General features: G+C 31.6%; 1 protein-coding gene across 1 annotated transcript; it reads left to right on the plus strand.

The window, feature by feature from the left end:
* The first annotated feature begins 1,613 nt into the window (after nucleotides 1-1,613).
* On the plus strand, nucleotides 1,614-19,794 carry LOC127872559 (neurotrypsin-like). Its single transcript, XM_052415885.1, has 6 exons — nucleotides 1,614-1,788; nucleotides 5,561-5,705; nucleotides 11,211-11,386; nucleotides 16,576-16,726; nucleotides 19,457-19,629; nucleotides 19,775-19,794. The coding sequence occupies exons 1-6, from the start codon at nucleotides 1,614-1,616 to the stop codon at nucleotides 19,792-19,794; spliced, it is 840 nt and encodes a 279-aa protein (XP_052271845.1).
* Nucleotides 19,795-20,167: the final 373 nt, after the last annotated feature.

The raw sequence follows: 20,167 nt of genomic DNA on the forward strand, positions 1-20,167 counted from the left end.
AACTTATGTTCAACGTTTTATAAATTGAGAATATAAATAAGCGTCAACTTTTTCCTAAATCTCTCAATTTACGACGTGTACTACGTCATTGAGTTGTATGTGAGAGCGTAACCTATTGCGTTGTTATCGCCCGTAAACTTTCCTTTGTTTATCGACAGGCGCATCTATTAAAAGCCTCATATCATGAATGCCAAAACACCCGCGAAAAAGAACCACGTGACCAAATAGGACGCTAAACGCAAATACTATGCGACTACGACTTTTATTATGTAAGAACGCTCCGCAATTCCTTTGAAGCCGGGGCCTTGTGATTGCTACTACGTAAAGAATTGACCTCTTACTGAAGTAAGCAAAGGAAACGCAGCACCTAATTGACCCATTCCTTCTATGTGCGAAGGCAGATTGAATTTTACTAATGTATGGTTTGCCTATTATAACACACATTATAATGCGGTAAATATGCGACTAAAAAGTAAAAAACACTATAATTAAACTTTTGTTTTGAATTAAGTTATTTAGAAACCCAAATTCCAAACCTTATTTCAAAACAGCAAGACTACATTTTTTAGAGAATATTCTTGTTATAGTTAAATGTTTTTTAACAGTTTCAGCGATAATGAAACATTTTTTTATGTTGTCTATCGTATCCCTGTAATAGTTGTTGAACTCGTGGTCAACGTATTATTAATTGAGACCTGTGAATATAAACAAGCGTAACCTTACACTAGTGCGTTATTCTCACCCGGACTCCCCTTTGTTTATCGCCAGCCTCAGATTTATGAATGAGATGAGCGAAAATACTACGTCACGCAGACGCAGCAGAAAGTGGACTATTTTAATCATTCATAAACAATCTCCTCCGCGACACGTACAATACGATCATTGTTTTTTTTATTCTTTTCTATAAAACACCATTCGAAACTATTGCATTTAACACGATATTATAATAATGTTTCCATTTTTGAATACACATAAATGGAGAACTCAAACCTCTTGCATAAATTATACAACTCTTTCTTCGCGCGTAGTAAGCGGGAATTGGGCTAATCATACCTAGGCCGTACCGACCTGAATTTTACACTAAGCTCTTTAGACCGTCGCAAAAGCGACCATCTAAAAACAACAAGTCTTTAAGTACAATAACACTTATTATTAGTGTTCTTGGTATTTTACTTGTTTTGTTTCCAGATGGGAAATAACACGTTAATGATTAAAAAGTGATTTTGTAATATAGCATATTATTTCTAAATATATAAAATAGTTAAAGGAAAACGTACAAATAACTTCCAAATAACAACTGTTAGCAACGAACGTGATTTCCCCGAAACCGAATTTTAATCCGATTTGTCTTTAATGACCGCACCATATCCTCGAATAAGTCAAATTGAAAACAAGCGGAAAGACGAGAGTTCATTTTATTTCGAGATTATTTTCCACTCGATGGTTAACAGGAAAACAGTCCCGCAAGACTTGCTAAATTTCAAGCCAGACTTGCTCAGATGATCACTTACATAAAGATCGGCTTATAACGTTGACATAACTAGTTATTATTGAACATGTAAGACCCGTTTGATCGAACGTCTTACAGCAATTACTTCTCTCTTGGTAGGAACATGTTCGCACCCGCAGCCTTGAGTTCGGCTACGTATGGACAAGGTACCGGTAAGATATGGCTGGATGACGTGAAGTGCATCGGTACCGAGTCGAGTTTGTTCAACTGCCAGGCCAACAACTGGGGCGAGGGAAACTGTAATCATGGCGAAGATGTCGGAGTTGACTGTAACTTTAGTGAGCATTCTACGGTGTATTATTATGATGTTTTCTATATCCAGCACACAATATATTAAATAAACAAATCATTGAATAATGGGGAACCCCTCACGTTTTTGCAATATAAATATATATACATCTTTTACTGCCTATGGCATTTATATACATGTATAAAATTATAAGGGACTATTATATAACCAAAAATTATAACTATTACCAAGGATAAGTAACTGAAAATTTATTAATAAGATAAGAACTTACGACAGCAGCACTCTTTGACAAAACATCTTTTAAGCTGAAATTTATATTTTAATTATATTTCTCCAAAACTGTTTCCTTTCCATCACTCATTATTTCCATACCTTGCAGATAAACAGTACATGAGCGCCATTGCATGAAACAACCTGCCAAAAATCAATATTTATTTGTGCATATTTTTCATTATTGCGCATGTCTTTTTTTACTAAAATGGTGAACCGATGTAAATTTGCTTCATACTAAAGGTTGTTAATAAGATAACAGATTGTACAACCATTCATCAAAAAAACGATGCTTAAGTTAAATTGTCATAAAGCAATCATTTATATAAGTAATCACGATTGTTCATGGAATGGCTCGCATTTGGTATATTTTTCAAAATACGTAAACCTGTTTTCATTTTTGCGTCAACGATGAATTCTGATAGTCTTTCAAAGTATACAGTTTTTCCAATTGAAAGACCACTAAACTTAAAACTTAATGTAATGGAGCATATTGTCTTGGTCTCCATATACGTGTATTAAAATTAAGTGTAATTTTCCGACAGTTCATACACCTATAAGTTGAAAAAAGTTCTTTAATTTTTAAGTTATACGAATGTCAAACAAGAACACTGGTAACGTTTTAATACACAATATCTTGTAATCATTGGCAGTGCGTCCTTGTGTAACTTCGTGGTATTAAAAGAGGAAATTCCATGAAGCACTTTATTAGTACTGACAAAATGTTGCCATGTTTTTCTTTATTGTTTTAAAAAGCGTGTATTGTTTCTGTGTCTTGTTAACCATGGATGCATAGTTTTTTCCTATTTGCGCATTAAACCGATTCTGCTTAAAGTGAATATTGAATATTTTAACGGATAAAGTGCTTATCAGCTCCGTTGCGTGCAAAACAAATTCTCTACGTGTGTGCCATTTCTTCATTATACGAATATTAAGAACACCATGCACTTGTTCGGTTAACTTGGAAAGTACGCGGCTGAAAGTGCCAAAATTAATATTTGATAGATTATAAACAAAATTGCAATATGACACTTGTTAGGGATTTGTCTAGTAGATTGAAATCACTCACAAAATCTGAGACTTGAGTTGATATTGTGATATGATGTGTATACATCTGTTACAGTGTTTGACATCAAATAATCTGTAGAGTATGGACAATATGCACATAATGGCTAAACACTGCACTTATTAAGACAATGATGGCAGATACCAAGATACGAACAATTATCCATTTACTTACATTGGGATACTTGTTTATGCTTGTTTGCTCATCATGAAGCATGTAAACCTGTCCTATCCCGTGAACGTTTCTAATTAGTGATTCAACTACTAGTTATATTTTTTACTCACTTCAATCTATATGTCTTGTAATTAAAATACAATTTCAATATTATCCCGTTATTTTGGGAATGTTTTAGTGGCTAGTATGAAACCAGATGTTCCTCGCTGTACACGTCTGGAGACTCAATTGCTATTTTTTCGTGTATTGGAACCTACATAATATTTGATATATTGACTAGTATCGCATACGTACAAGAAATAATCGTTCTGATGCTTTCAGGTCAGATTGTTATTTAATGTATATCACCGATATATAATTGAGTTCTCTAAAGTCCAACCATCACATCTATATAATCCAATTATTTGTGTTTTTCATTATTAAGGTACATCAATGTGTCGATATTAATATTATTTTGAGGGGTACATGGGTATTTCTTTTAAGAAAAAAACATAAACAATGAAAGATTGTTGGAACTGTTTGCTAACAAAATGTATCAGATCAATATAGAAGTGCCAATTTGAATCAAGTAAAATAAATGTTACAGACTTTAACGGAGTTCCGTATCTTGGGTATAATTGGAGTATATTAATAATCAAAGTTCACAAAATACGGTTCGAGAACTTAAATAAAGTTTTTTTTTCAAAGTAAATCAATCTATGTACTAACTGTGTCACGAATATTCAGGATTGCCCAAATCATAAACATTTGGTTATATTCTTCAAAGCCTCCTATGTAAATCAGTTGCACATAGCTTACCGTTTTCTTGGATTTTACAATTGAGCTGATTTTACATGGTTAACCGTCATGGCAAATACTACAATTGCGTCACAAATAAGGCAACCCTAAAACTTTGAAAGTACTGGGCAAGCTTATCAAACTTCAGGAGACCTTGGACAGTATCGATAGGTTAGTCCCGTGATTAACTATTTTTTTTAAAGAATTGGATGATGTAACTTTCTAATGTTAGAAGTGGGTTTTTCCATAAAAAATGTGCCTCACCAATAAAAGGACAATAAGTACTATTTACTTGAAAACGTTATAGAAATCGGTCCAAACTTTCACACGTTGAACCTGTCGCATTACGTTATATTTACAGCAATAATTGCAAAGCATTTTTTCTTCTAAGAAGCGAGTTATATAGCGAAGGCGATCACTTGATAATTCGTTAATATGAAACTAAATAAAACATCAATGTCAGGTGTTTTTGTATTTTGTCATGTAAATGATTTTTATTTAAATCGAACTTTGTTTGTTAGGTGTAAATAAGCATTTTTACAAGGTATAATGATGAAAATTCTAGTGCAGTTTGATTTGGTTATTTCGGATCTTCTCCGTGCATTTTATATATTTTTATATCGAATCGATAAGTATATAGTTAGCAAATAAGTCGTACACCGTATACAACGACAAAACGATTTCCAAGCCAGGTCTGTTGTTATAAATAATAAATATTCAATGTATTCAGATTGATATAGAACCATTTTGCTAAAGAAACTCTTCAATCCAGAAGAATTTACTTGGTATATTTAGAGGATCGTTTTTGACTAGTGTTGAATGATAATTGTGTATACACAATTACAACAAGAAATGGATGCAACTGTTGTATACATCTTGTCATTTTCCAAAATGACAAACATAGATAATGTTAATATATTCTTGTAAGTGCAGTACTCAATACCAAAGTACCCGATGAACTATTGTCGTCCAGGGATGAAAATGTTTTAAAGCTTATGAAGACGCAATAACAATAGTATGAGACCCAATATCTAAGTAACTCCTTTCATTCAGTACATACTGTTCATTCTTAAAATTAATTAACAGTTGACAGTTCGAACTGACGTGTAAGGGCATCATAAACTATTGTTGTAGTGCTTTCTATTATATTGAATTATATAATCTCTATCCCTTATGCTCATTATAAACGTCTCCGTGTTACAAAAAATTAAACGTGATAGCATCTAGTCCTTAAAGTAGCTGATCACCTTATTACACAATAATTAATACATTTTTAATATGTTCATGTATATTTAGTCACACCGAGGATTCAATGGGTGATTTGGAATATCTAAGTCAAGTGTTTTAAAAGTGTACACTCACTAGCCTTTGTTACAATGCTAATCTGCATTGTAGTTTATGCCACATGCAAAACTAACTCAGAATTTGAATCACTATCTCTTGCTTTTATCAGTACAATTGCCCTTGCTATTTCCCACGTTACCTCCTTGAAATAGAGGTGTTCCTGTTTCAGGCACCGAAATTCGACTAACAAATGGATCCAGGCCTAGCCAGGGGCGTCTCGAAGTCTTCTATAACAACAACTGGGGTACACTCTGTGATGGCCAGTTTAACGGATCGGCGGCAAAAGTTGTCTGTCGCATGCTAGGATTCACCGGGTTTGTAACATATTATGGGGTTAATATATTCCATATGATTATATTGTTTTGCTTCTTAGTACGAATTAATCATGGTGGGTTAGTATGGTGGTTTGTTCCCCGATAGGCATCTACGTTTGTTATTTGTTTGGTAGCATCAACAGTTTTCCAAAAACAACATATTCTTCTTTACCGCGTACGGTTTAATAATTGTTTAAATCTTGTTGACAGGTCACTAGAGCTTAACATAGTTTTTAAACGTACAAGTAAAACAAAATCTACTTTGGAATTGCGACGCAAATTCGACACGTTAGTATGTAGCCATATATGTTAGTCATCTTCAAAGTTTTTGTTTTAAATAAGCCTTCCTTGTCATAGTTGTCTTAATATATATAATACATATTAAGACAACTATGACAAGGAAGGCTTATTTAAAACAAAAACGTTATATTTATATAGTGGAAACATGAAAAATGTACTCCTCTTCAACGGTAAATGTCAAAGTGATGGTATTTTTTATGCAACACGATGCTCTAGGCCTCTACTAAGTTTGTTTAAATCATGCCACTAAGATCACAAGCGATTCCGTCTTGTGGTTACTTATTGTTATTTTATGGTTTTATTCAAACGACCCAAACGTTTGTATATGGTTTTTAATAACTAGGATGTTCGTGTTCTCACTTTGTTCAAATCAGTCAAATCATAACGGCCCATTTGTTCTTGTTTGCAAGATTCTTTTAATGAGATTATAATTTTTACAAGTAAAAATACTATCACGTGTTGTAATAAACAAGTGCTATTAGCATTTGTTTGGTTAAGTATTATGCAGTTTTTACTTAAATATTGATAGCGTAGACAGAACAAACATGTTGCCAGTACTAGATTGACGCTCATTGCTTCTTTGATTCTATTCTGTGAAATGCTGTCACATGCCTAAATATATAAAGAAGTGAAACTCCAGCTGCTGGAGCAGCATAGCATTCGCATTATATACAATTAGTTGGTCCTTTATTTAAGGCAAGTGACCAATTGCCAAAACAGTACGAAACAGCACAATACGAAACAAAATACATACATAGAAGAATAAAGATGGGGTCAACGCCTTGTAGCGGTCAATGCAAAGCATTGGGTATTTAAAACCGGTTTTAGAGCGCTCAACCTCACACTTGGCCCGGCAATATTCCATGTTACATAAAAATTATAAGTGTACATAAAATTCAACCTCAAAGCATTGCAACTCAAATTAAACAAAAATAAAAGGGAATTTAAAAGCATTCAGTGTAATTACCATTTAATTACTCAAAGGTAGGAAGGGGACCAAAGCAACAGAGTTACAATTTGTTCAGGAACGATAAAATGAAATTATGAACAAGTGTCAAAAACATCCCTTCTTTTTAGAAAAAGGTTTAAGCATATAGCAACGTATAGTTAATATTTAAGATCATCATCGTGAAGAAGCAGCAACAATGGGTGTTAAAGATCTATATTACATAGCTTGGTTGTTGTTTATGTGACTGCTAAAATAATATATCAAACAAGAAACGCCCGTCAGAGAAAAAATATTTATAAAGTTAAAAGATATAAACCCGATGGCCTATGCATGTAGCCCAACACAGTGAAAGTGTTTCGGACGACGTTATTTAGAAGCGATGACACGAAGACGTCAAACAACAGAACTGTAAAATAAAAAAAAAAATGAAAGGGGCAGAACTGTTAAATAGAATTACCAATACATGCAGCTTTGTAAATTAAATATTATAGAATGAAACATATAAAATGGTTATTCCACTAATAATCCAAAATTTTAAGAAAAGAAAGATATAGTGAATCGAAAAAAAACCCAACAAACATGTGTTTTATTAACGTAAACATCATATCCTATTGATAAAAAAGGTTATTTAAATTGAAAAGTTTAATATAAGCATTTTCTTGAAGATATTTTAATTTGCGACCACACTTCAAAAACAACTCCATAAAATGATGGGTGGGATTTCCATTAGTTAAATGCAATGTTTATGAAACATTATATTTTGAAATTAAATCACCATACTCTGAGTGAAATTTAGCGAATTTACTTCATAGGTTATGATACAAACAAATTGTTTTAGCAATTCCATCGTTAACATACGATTACGATCATTAAAATCGCCAATACATGAACATGCTCTGGCGTAACGTACCAACTGCGAAGTGTAAATACCATAGGATGGAACTTAAGGGATGTTACCATATAGGACCTGAAAATTCACAATTTCTAACTCAAAGTCATCCCGTTTGTCGTATAAACGTATCTTAATAATATAATTAGTAATAGTAAGATGTATTTCTAAATACGCGGCATATGTGTTGGAATGACACGATCTATATAAGACTAGTTGTCCGGGTAGATTTTGAGAATATATTGTTCAAAGTATGGGTTATCTAAATTTAGTATGCCATCAATGTATCTATACGTTAGGTTAAAACGTTAAATCAAATCTAGTTGTTTAATTTCGATAATTCTAACATAAAATCGTTTTCATAACAATATAAAACTAGATCAGCTTTTAGTGGCGCACAATTATGAACCCCGATAACTTGTTTTAATATGTAACCATTACATTCAAAAAACAATTTAAACAAAAGCAAAGTATGTGCTGCACAAAAGTCAAGACAAGTCCAAATGTTGTATTTATCTAATATCCGATTATTAAAAAAAGCTGTTTAGTCACAGCATGTTAAAGCCATATGTCAACGGGTTACCCCTATGTGAGATGATTTTCTCGGCACTGAAATTCTATTTATATAATGTGTTAAACATTGCATAAAACATAAGCGTAAGTGTGCACGAATATAAACTGAGCTGACATGTACTCTAAATAATAGACACACAATTACACTAAACTCTTCATTAACCGTTATTTCCTGATAACAACGATTTTTTATAATCATTCCCAACTCCAGCAAGTGTCAACTCCTAAGGACCAAGCGTTAATTTTATTATAACGGAGCGTTCTGACTGACCATAGCATATTTATTCAGTTGGGATTTGCAAATAGTTAATTATGTAATATTTAATCCAAACAACAGTAAATACAAATTTTGAATGATTTTCTGTTCTACCGCTTTCACCGAAAACGTATCATGGATCTAATTGAATAGTATAATAATCAACGACTGCGTAGACTGGCGGGTTACATTGTTCAACACATTGGTTTCTCAAGTAGAACGTAAATTAATAACGTGTTTACTTGATTTACTTAAACCATTTCGCAGTTTTGCTGACCCGTTATTTTTTTAAACCATGTGTAAAACGAGTATCACTTTCTGCTTGTTTGTCCTCTATATATAGAAATTAGAAAGGAACATTTTAAACCATCGTTAAATACATTTGCATTCTAATGCAGTCGGCAAAAAACCCACAATAAAAACCTTGCTAAATATATTTTTAATGCTAATGAAATGCGTAATTATATAGACAATCAGTTATAACTGTTAACTATTACAAGACTATAGCCATGTTAATTGATTTTTTCATTGACTATGTTTGTATAATTTTAATAATACTACAATTTGCTCGTGTTACAGTTATAGATATGATTATATCGATTACTGCTGTATTAATATTTTTTTGTAAACTTCTCTTATTGAATCAATTTATTGATATTATTATACACATTACGTAACTTTCTGTTTTGTGGCAAAAAGGCATTGTATTATGCGTATATGCTAATAAAGGTTGTTGCTGTTGTTGTTTTTAAAATAAAGCCTAATTTCCTTGTAAATAAATGTGTCAAGTATGCACAATTGTTCAATCATGGGTGCAATAAAGCACTACATTTTTACCATGATGCTTTACGTTATGAACAGAGAATGTTTATGTATTAATAAGAGGTATCATAAGGGATAAGGGTTTTATACAAAAGAAGAAAGCCTGTTGTTATAGGATAACACATTGCTTAAGATCGAACATTAACGAAAATGATAAAATATAAATTTTTGGCGGTTTACAAATATAAAATAATCCCAAAAAGACATTATTATACATTTATAATCATTTACACTTTTTTGAAAAACTTAGTAGCAATATGCCTTATATGGTTATCATGAAGCCGAAGAGTTTGGTTTACATAATGCTTTTGATATTGGCAATTCTGCATTTCAAGAACTTGGGCTAACTATATATATTAAAGAAGTTAACATTTAAAACGCAATATTTAATCGGGTAGTGATTGTATTTTGCATGAATATTTTCTTGAACTTGTGCGATATGTTTAACGCTATTTTTGTATCGTTTTCCCGATAATGGAAAAAAGGGATTATAATCCTATTGCATAAACAAGGTTCTGTTAATGACGTTTATAACTAAAAAGTGATAACTTTAGTGAGTTGCTCGTCAAATTATTTACCACGATTTTAAACAAACGTATTGTAAATGTTTGCAGTGAACGTAATATTATTTCGGATGCGCAGTTCGGATTAAGGAAAGCTTTTTCAACTGGCGGTGCTATTTATATATTGATGTGGATTGTACAAAAATATTTACACGAAAATAAACGCCTGTATGGTTTATGTGTTATCATGTTTTGATAGTATATTCCGCAATGAGTTATGCTTGAAATTGTTTAAGTCTAGAATACAAGGCAAATTGCTTAGAATAATGAATGCCATGTATGCGAATGTTAAGTCACGTGTAAAACCATGTTCATCTTATGCAGATTATTTTAATTATGCCTATGGACTGGGGCAAGGGGAGATAGTAACGCCGAATATATTTTCTGTATTTGTTGACGTACAAGATAGCATAAACTCTTGTTTGAGATTAGGTGATATTGTGGTTATTTTAATATTATTTGCTGAAGACATGGCTATTTTAGGCAATTTAACTGCAGAAGTCCAGTCTTATATAGATGAAATATATTTATACTGCAACTCTTGTTTACTTAATTTTAAAACTGTAAAGACGAAAATAATGGTGTTTCGGAATAGAAGAGGATTAAAAGATAATGAATAAAAGTCATGCTATTGCAGTTGTTGAGATTAGGCATTGTGTTTAGTTATACTTGAAGGTTTAATTTAATCAATACCATATGGTTGGTAATTCAGCTTGATTTAGAAGATACATATCATTGTATATGCCGCTGTAACACTTATTTAAGAAAACAAAATCAGCCGTTATTTTGTATTAACCCATCTGTATATAACTACCACAGGTTTTTTTTTCATGTGATAAATTAATAATCTTTAATGTATGTACATATATAAAATTATTATATATCAGAAACTTTAGTTATAATAAATAACATCCTTTATTATACCGTTTAATATATTTCCTCACCCTCTAGACAGAACTTTTGCGTTCTTAACATACATTGAGTTATTTATATTTGTATTTTAATTGACTATGTTATCAAATGTTTTGTTGTTATGCTGGTTACGTGACAGAAAATAATGTTCTTTCCGTCTTATAGATACATATAGGCCGGCCTGTAAAAATGTATTGGAAGGTTGTCGATGTTCTTATTTTAATATCTGCTCTCTCGGTAGGAACCTATTTGTTCCCGCAGCCTTGAGTTCGACCATTTATGGACAGGGTACCGGACCAATATGGCTAACACACGTGGGGTGCAACGGTACCGAGTCGAGTTTCTTTCACTGTAGAGCAAGTCGCTGGGGCGTTGATCACAGCTGTCAACATAGCAGAGATGTGGGAGTGGATTGTAGTGAGTTTATTCAATACAGTATGATTATGTTTGTATTTATCCAGCACAAACATGAAGACAAATCATGTTTATTTAATTGAATCTTTGGAACTGTCCTTGTTGGATTGCAGTTTTGATTTAACTCTTCAAATTTCTTTGTTATTAGAGCATACATTTAATTATATGAATCATTGTTATACGTTAAATTTGTGACCAGAAACCAGATATTAAATTTTTGATGAAAACTGATATCGTGGATAACACTCGTACAATTGTAATAGTGTCATTATGCTTGTCTCAAAATTTCTCCTGTCCACCACAATTTACTCACACATATTACATATAAGAAATTCATTAGAGCCATTTCAAAACTAAACTCACCCAGATTATTATCATTTTAGTAATCACTTTGTTCATTGATATGTTTGTGTAAATTGAATGGTTAATGGATATGCGTTCCTTGTTATAATACTTAGACAATAACAGGCGATAGCATAAGTCAGAGAAATGTGATGACAAAGCTATGATACCATCACTTTCAAAATGAATAACCGATTTTGCAAGGAATGATACATTTGTGTATTAAAGGTACCGTCAACCACGACTACGAAGAAAAGAAACGTTGTGAAATACCGTATTTTGTTTTACAATTATTAGTTTGTATTGATTGAAATATCACGACTGGTATATAACATTACTTGAAAAACAATCATATTTTCAGTTTTTATTTTTAGTCATTCAAGGTTGACGGGTACCTTTAAAACAAATCAATTGTAGCTGGGAACGAGATTTTGACCAGTCGGGTACAAAAGTTACTTTTTTCAGTTAAGCATATAATATGAAAGTGCTACATCTTAATAATACAAATTTGAAATTTGAGCGTCCGATTCCTAAAATTGACGAAATTATGCCATATGTGTGTATCATGTAACAAACGCCAAATGGCGCTATATTGTATGAAATGACGTTTTAATTTAATGAGTATAATAACATGCTATGCTGATCTGTTTGTTTTATCATAACTCAATTGTTCGCGTACGTCGATGAACATAATTTATTACAAAGTACATAATTAGTTGTTGTATTATTTATCATTAAATACCAATGGTTGCTATGGAAAGAAAACTCTTCTTTTTTCATATTTATTACAATTTTAAAGTATTTAAGACAAAAAATAACGGCAGTATCAACAAAATAAGTTATAGAAAAATATGAAACAGCGTTAACATATTTATAATAATAAACATGCATGCGCATCTACTAAAAAAGGCGTGTTTTCAGAAATTGAACATTTTGTATATCTACCAACTTGACACGAAAAACAATTACTGCTCATAATACAATTTGTGTTGTGCATCTATACTGCCATATGTTTCATTATTTAACATTTTTGTTTTGTTTTTGTTCAACAATATATTTAATTAATGAGACAAAATTAATTAACAGTTGCTACGGAAGCAGTAATTGTTCAATTGCATATACATGATATTTGTTATAGACAATGTATTTATAGTCAATCAAGTATTAATCTTAGCCAAAAGGTAGATAGAAAATGAAATTCACTAATTGTATACGTTAAGGTTCAAAAACATGCTTTTCAACTAAAACACAATTAAATCAATCAGCACTACATTCTAAATGACAGACATCACCATATATTGAAATTAGCACAATAAAATGTTTGTTTACCGGTAAAAAATAATATACTGATACACATGAAATGAACACATACACTTACATCACATTTATTGAAGGATGCAAATATCAGCTACAACAGTACTAATGATATTATTATTAGAAAACATACCAGAAATATAATACAGTGTATTTATTATGCTGTACATAATATTTTACCTTGAATATCACTGAGTTAGTTTATCATCATTACTCATTAAATAATAGTCAAAATTGTATCCGATTGTATAGCGTTCCGAAAAAACAAAAAATGAATACAGGGTACATGATATTCCGTTATGATTAACATACTTTAACATGCTTACCATGTTGACTTATGGATGAAGAGTGATTTTACAAATAATTCAAGATACACATAGTTGATTTATGTACCAAATTTCATGCATATCAATCAAAATGTATTTTTGTTAATTCTTGATGAAAAATGACCGGTTAAGTCTGGAATAAAATCTGTTAACAAAATGTCAATCACAACACATTATGAACACAATATATTGCCAATATTATCTTGCACACACTGTCCAAACTGAGAGTAAGATGTAAACCTGGTAAGCTTAGGTTGCACCAGGCTTGAAAAAAATCATATATGAAGATCTGAAATAATAAAAAATATATAAATGACTGACTACTTATAAGTAACCTTCTACAAACACATACAAAATACATCACACAATGGAGACCGTTTATTTGTCCACAATTTATTGCAATTACAATCAATATGCTATGCTATCTTTTTCTTCAGTGTTATTTATTATTTTCAAACTTGATAATTGTGTAGATAATGCAACTAATTATTAATCAATTTATATTATCAAAATAAAAATATTCTTATTCGTTCATAATTCACTCTGAACCCTCCAGATATGCACAGAGACCAGAGCATAGTCACTGTGCTAAATAAAACATTAATATAATGTATATTGCTTTTTAATAAATTGATCATACATGTATTTATTGGTGTCATCAAAATGTTCAAAAAAATGATAAACTAATTTGGTAACAAGCTTATCGCTTCATTGGCATCACTACTTCATCAAGAGCCTAAACTGTTGCCCATCCTGTAACATAATTCAATTTTCTTTAAATACATAATTCTTTCTTTTAAACGAAACATAATAACAACTTTGCATAGGAAAATACTGTTTAAATGTTAAACACATATAAGGTAAACAATACATGGTTTAAGTCATATTATACATGATATTAATGAGCACTTGTTTTCGTGTTCGCACTTTGTTGTTTCGCTTGATCTGTATTTTTGGCTGAAACACATGACCGATAGGATGCAGCTTTAGAAAACAATCAATTTATCGGTAAATATATTCTAGTTCATCATGAACAAAACCATTTATATTGACATGCACAGCTTAAAATTCTGACAGGAATAGAAACATTTAAATTTATACTCATAAACATCATCCAATAGAATGTTTTACTATTGTGTTGTCACTACCAATGTAAATATAACTGCTTACATACCAGCGAGAGATTGCACCGAAATTTGCAACTTAAATTTTAACTCTATTCAGTTCCAGTGTCTGCTGTCAACTGATCCACTATTATACAATCATCTTAAATATATAAAGTGAAAATAGAATAGAAATAAGAATACATGCACAAAACATTCTTAGCGATATGTTATTACTGTAATTACAGAAAAGTTCAGCAACAAAAGATAACACGATACGTTGTTAAATTTTGACAACTTTCGGGTAAAATATTGTCTTAAATCTTCATTTTGACAGCTAAAAAGGACTCATGCAGACATTGTGATTTCTTCAATGGATTATGTTTACATTAAAGTCCATCCACACAGACAAACTTTGATATTGGCTGAATAAAAACTATTGAAAAACTAAGAAAAACTTACTTGGATCAAAATCATGAATTTTATCCGAAAATTGACAATAGCCAACTCTGCCCTACTGTTTTCATTGTTATATAAGCCAAGGGTTATTTAAACCATAACACAAAAACGTTCAGCCTATTTTTGTGATGTTTGAGCTCCGTTGTTAGCAAAAGCGCAAACAAAAAACAACGGCATAAAAGGTACGTTAATATATAATGTGTCTTCTTTTGTTCTCTTTGCTAACTTAGTATTTAGTATTTAGTATTTTTAGTCACTATAGTCACAAATGCACTCAATATGAGTTGGTTCCAAACAATACAACATATTGATACAAGTTATTAAATGAACGACGTTCTTGCACAAAAATATGAATCCCAATCTGAAAAAGTATTAATTATTTAAACAGTCAAGCTATAACTTAATTAACATGTAATGCTTTGTTCAAATACTTATTTCGAACATTTTTACCGCGTACGAACATAATTAACCGAGGTATGATTAGGTCTTTTGTCTGTTGGGGTTGAATTTGCTTAAAGGATTCAGTATATAGTAATTAAAAAAGACGTTTTTCCCACACAATTTTTTTTAGATAACAATGATGAACAGTACTTCATGTACTTAATTAAATCCCCTTGTTTCTACACGATCAAAACTTAGTCAAAGTATCCCTAGGACAAATAAAGTATATTGTGTACTTAAAAATAATAGGTTTGGGTTTTTGTGAATAGTAATATAATTTTTTGCGGAAACATAAATTTCTTCATGCGTCTTATGAAACTTACACTTACGCCATAACAGATCTACGGGAGAGTTGTTTTAATACATGCATAATTCAAATACAATAACAACATGGTTGAAGTCAATATTCGAGTATTTTTCATCTTCTGAACAGGATTCTAATTTATTAGTATAAACTTCTTATATGTTTTCTTTATTCCCTTATATTTTTATAAAACTTTAAAAAGAAAGGATTGTCTTCAACAAGCAAGTTGATAAGTTTACATTGAACTGCTGTTAAACTTATATATAATTTGTTTTAAAAGTTGTTGTATGTCATAAATATTTGTTTTAGTGATATATCAAATCTTTGGCATTCAAAATGTATCTCAATTATCATCATATTTCACGGAACTGTGTTGTGATAATGGACCATTGTCAAGTGCGTACTTTATACAGTTACATGTAAAAATAGTAATTCTCCATACAATTCCTTAAGTATAACATATTATGTCACATGACCTTGAAAATATTAAATTGATTCAAAAGTACCGCACTAGTCAGTGATGTATATTGTTATTGTTGTTTAGGTTGCGCAATAACTGAAACATTTATTCGTTGCATCAAATCCCTTCAGTAACAGATCTCGATAGTTAAAGCAAGGAATTTGATGAAACTGTTATGTCAACATCAAAAACGCAGTAAGTGATCTAGTACTCGTATACCAATTTATTGTTGGTTTATAAAGTTATAGTCACTGACTTTATACCATGATGGCTATATAAGGCCTGAATTTGTGATTATTTGACATACAAAACACACTTCCGAATCCATAAATGGCGTCGGTAGTGTTAATCTTAATCATATATACCTTAATTATTGCATGTTTCTTTCTCGATTCCCCTGGCCATGTCCGCCTGGTGCTGAGTTTGTTTGCTGTTTTGTCTAGTTTCAGAAATCAATATTCGACTAGTAAATGGATCCCGACCAAGCGAGGGGCGTCTCGAGGTCTTCAACAACAACATTTGGGGTACAGTCTGCAATGACGACTTCGACACTTCGGCAGCAAAAGTTGTTTGTCGCATGCTAGGATTCGCCGGGTTTGTAACATTATTGTGTGAATTAAAACCGAAAATCTGAGTAGCTTTTGCTTTAGTTTTAACTCACAAAAGCACACATTGTTCCAGGTTAAGTTATTATGGTGGGTGGCTGTCCGGCATGCTAGGTCTTGTGTCGAGTGTTGTGTGTCGGAAATACTTTGTTTGAACAAAACTAATTTTGCCAACCGCTTGCAGTCTTTAATATTTTCATAGATTTTAAAATCGTTCCGGTAGGGTAACAATGCTCACAATAGGTTTTACAAGCTGAAACATTTTTTATCTGAAACCCCAAGGTCTAGAAATGTTATATTGTGTAGAATGCTCTTAAAAGTTTTTTTTTAAAGCATCCTTACGGGGTCAAGGTTTTCCTGATATGCATATAGTGAAAACTTGAATAATGTACACATTATTTACACATTTGAAACGGCAAAGGGTTTGTATTTTTTTATGACATATGACGCTGCCGTCCTCTACCACTATAGTTTTAATTATGCCTTTAAGATCAACATGGGCTCCACCATGGTGTTAGCTTATTTATATTAAATACGCCCTTACGTTTAGTTTTTGTTATTAAACATCATAAAATGGTAATGTAACAACTTTGTTTAAATCATTCGTTTTTCATCAACATGCATCCCGCTTTGGAGGAACTTCATTCCCCTTCAATTGCATACATTGTTTATATTATTCTCCTATATAATAAAACTTAGAGTCTTGATGTTTGATAATAGCAACGTGCAATAGACCTGTTTAAGTTTATTTAAATTATGCTCCTGGAATCAGAACTTGCAAACAACTTAAAGTCACATGTTACATAAAAAATTCTATAAAAAAATAATTGTTTACAACTTCTCTCAAACACCAACGCTCAGAGGTGTGAAGCAGCATAAAGAGGTATTTTTCCGAATATTTTGAAATATTTACAATGTTCTGTAAATTAAGACGACCTGTGGAAATTACTTTTCTTAATTGTTATTATCATATCAAAATTGTTATGTTAATTAAGGTGAGCGATTAGGGCTAAACAATGAACCTGTTAATGTTGTTTGCTTGAGTAGTTTCAAGAATGTTATCCCATGTGTAAGAGGACCAGGTTATGTTTCTAGTAACACACGCTAATTTATCGTGTGTTTGGTTGAGTATACATGTATATATTTGAATTTGAACAAAACCTAAGACAGACTTACAGAAGACAATATGTACACTAACGGTGTTTTTCTGCTTCGTCTTTAATGTTGCCAAAAAGAATTAGACCATTTTTTATACACTTACAATCTGGTTTTGCTATTCAAAATTTTCAAAAAATTGTGCATACTTGGTTTTATTTAGAAGTTTGTTGGTAGGTATTTAGATCAAAGTTCTAAATTAAATGAACATTAAGTATTATTTGAAACTTGTCTTCTAAATCGTTAAGCTTACATAAACTGCATTTCTTTCGTTTCTGCTAATACTATAATGTCTGCCAGTTTTAATCAACAGCTTATGGGGCGATAGGCATATTTTAGAAATCATATTTCAATGTTTTGCTGTCAATAACATCTTAATACAGAGATCTTTAATATACATGATTTAGGTCTGTCTTAACTATTATTGAGGTTTATAAATTTTAACTATTTACTAAGATATATACTGATCACTGAGTCCATTCGTTAACAGTGGAATACAGCTATCAACAATAAAAGAATCAAGATCTGCTTGATCCAAATTTTGCGAAGTTTTGAATCGTTTGAAAAGTAATAATAAAGGGACGCTTTGGAAGTTAGCTTTCTTTACTGTAAAACATGTTTTTCTTGTCATTCATGTACATTTCATTATGAAATGACTGTACATGGGTTCATCCTGTTACCACTGATTTATGTAAACATTTAAATAATGAACGTACTTTGTTTTTATTTGCCGGTTACCACTTATTTCCGTTAAGGTGTTGTTTATATACTCAGTTCATTGTTTATATGAAAACATAATACTATTACGCATACCTAATGCATATCTTAATAACTTATTATGTCGTGCATGTAATATTTTCAAATAGTTTAATATGTTATCACGATGAGCTATTCTATGCTTAAGCGAATGAAAAATGTGTAATGTTCTGTTCTGACTGAATATCTATAAAATAAACACCAAATAACACTTAATACAGTTTTCATTTGACGTAATTGTCCGAAAACAAAAGCGTTGTCAGTTGTATTGTTAATCGTGATCCCGCCTCGGAGAAGTAGTAACTTTAAAGGACCATACATTCCTTTTCTGATACTTGAATTTTAAGCCTGATGTATATGTATATATATTTAATTGGAATCGGATAATACTAAGTAATTCAATATTTGATTCCAAATGCAGAAGATACTATTTTTGAATGTGTTTTTTCTATCACTGTCAACGAAAACATAACTGTGATCTAATCAAAAAGTATATTAATAAATGACTGAATTGACTTATCACGCACTCAAATTTGATGACGTAAACAAAACCTATCGGCTACATTACCCGATCGATTATTTGTAAAAACGTGATAAAACAAAGAGAAGCGGTGGCTATCAATTTGTGTCCACTATTTCAATGTTTGTCAATAATCTCAATAAGCAAAAGCTTGCATTTACTTGAGTTTAATTTTTTACCAGGATTGCTAAGGGTTTCAGTTCCATACAGGTTGGCTGATGAGTAATAATGAAAAACATAAAACTTGCTTTGTCGATTTTTTTGTCAATATGACGGTACTTTTTGTAGGAACTTGTTCGTACCCGCAGTCTTGGAATCGCCCAATTACGGACAAGGTACAGGTCCAATATGGCTGGATGACGTGAGGTGCAACGGTAACGAGTCGAGTTTGTCCTACTGCCGCGCTAAAAACTGGGGCGAGCACAATTGTGGTCATCACGAAGATGTCGGAGTGGATTGCAGTGAGTATTATACAGTAAATTGTTATCATATTATTTTACCCAATCGCACAACCGATTAAATAAACATGTATATATAATTGATTCGATGGCACTACTCTACTTCGGTTGCACTTTGTTTTAACCTCTGAACGGCATTTTGTTACAGTACACGCCAATACATTCTAAACAAGTTTATGGAGTTAAAATTGTGCAAATAAGTAGTTAAATTAATATTATTGATTTAATAAAAAATTACACTAGCAATAGTTGGACATTAAATGTGTTTAAATATGTTATCGTAATTGATCTATCTATGTTTTTTATAATGGGGCACATGCGCATATTAACAATATAAGTTTACAGGATTATAAAATAGATCTACCATACATGTGTTGGGGCAAAAACTGACAGCTTAAAAACCAACTCAAAATGGACAATATTCAACAAATATAACAATCCCTCTATACTAAATCATGTAGCGTATATTAAACAATATAGTTCACATCTTCTGTGTATTTATTTGGGTTAAAACGGCCACCGGAAAAACTTTGCGAAACCG

This window comes from Dreissena polymorpha, chromosome 3 (assembly GCF_020536995.1).
Source record: "Dreissena polymorpha isolate Duluth1 chromosome 3, UMN_Dpol_1.0, whole genome shotgun sequence".
Lineage (NCBI taxonomy): Eukaryota > Metazoa > Mollusca > Bivalvia > Myida > Dreissenidae > Dreissena > Dreissena polymorpha.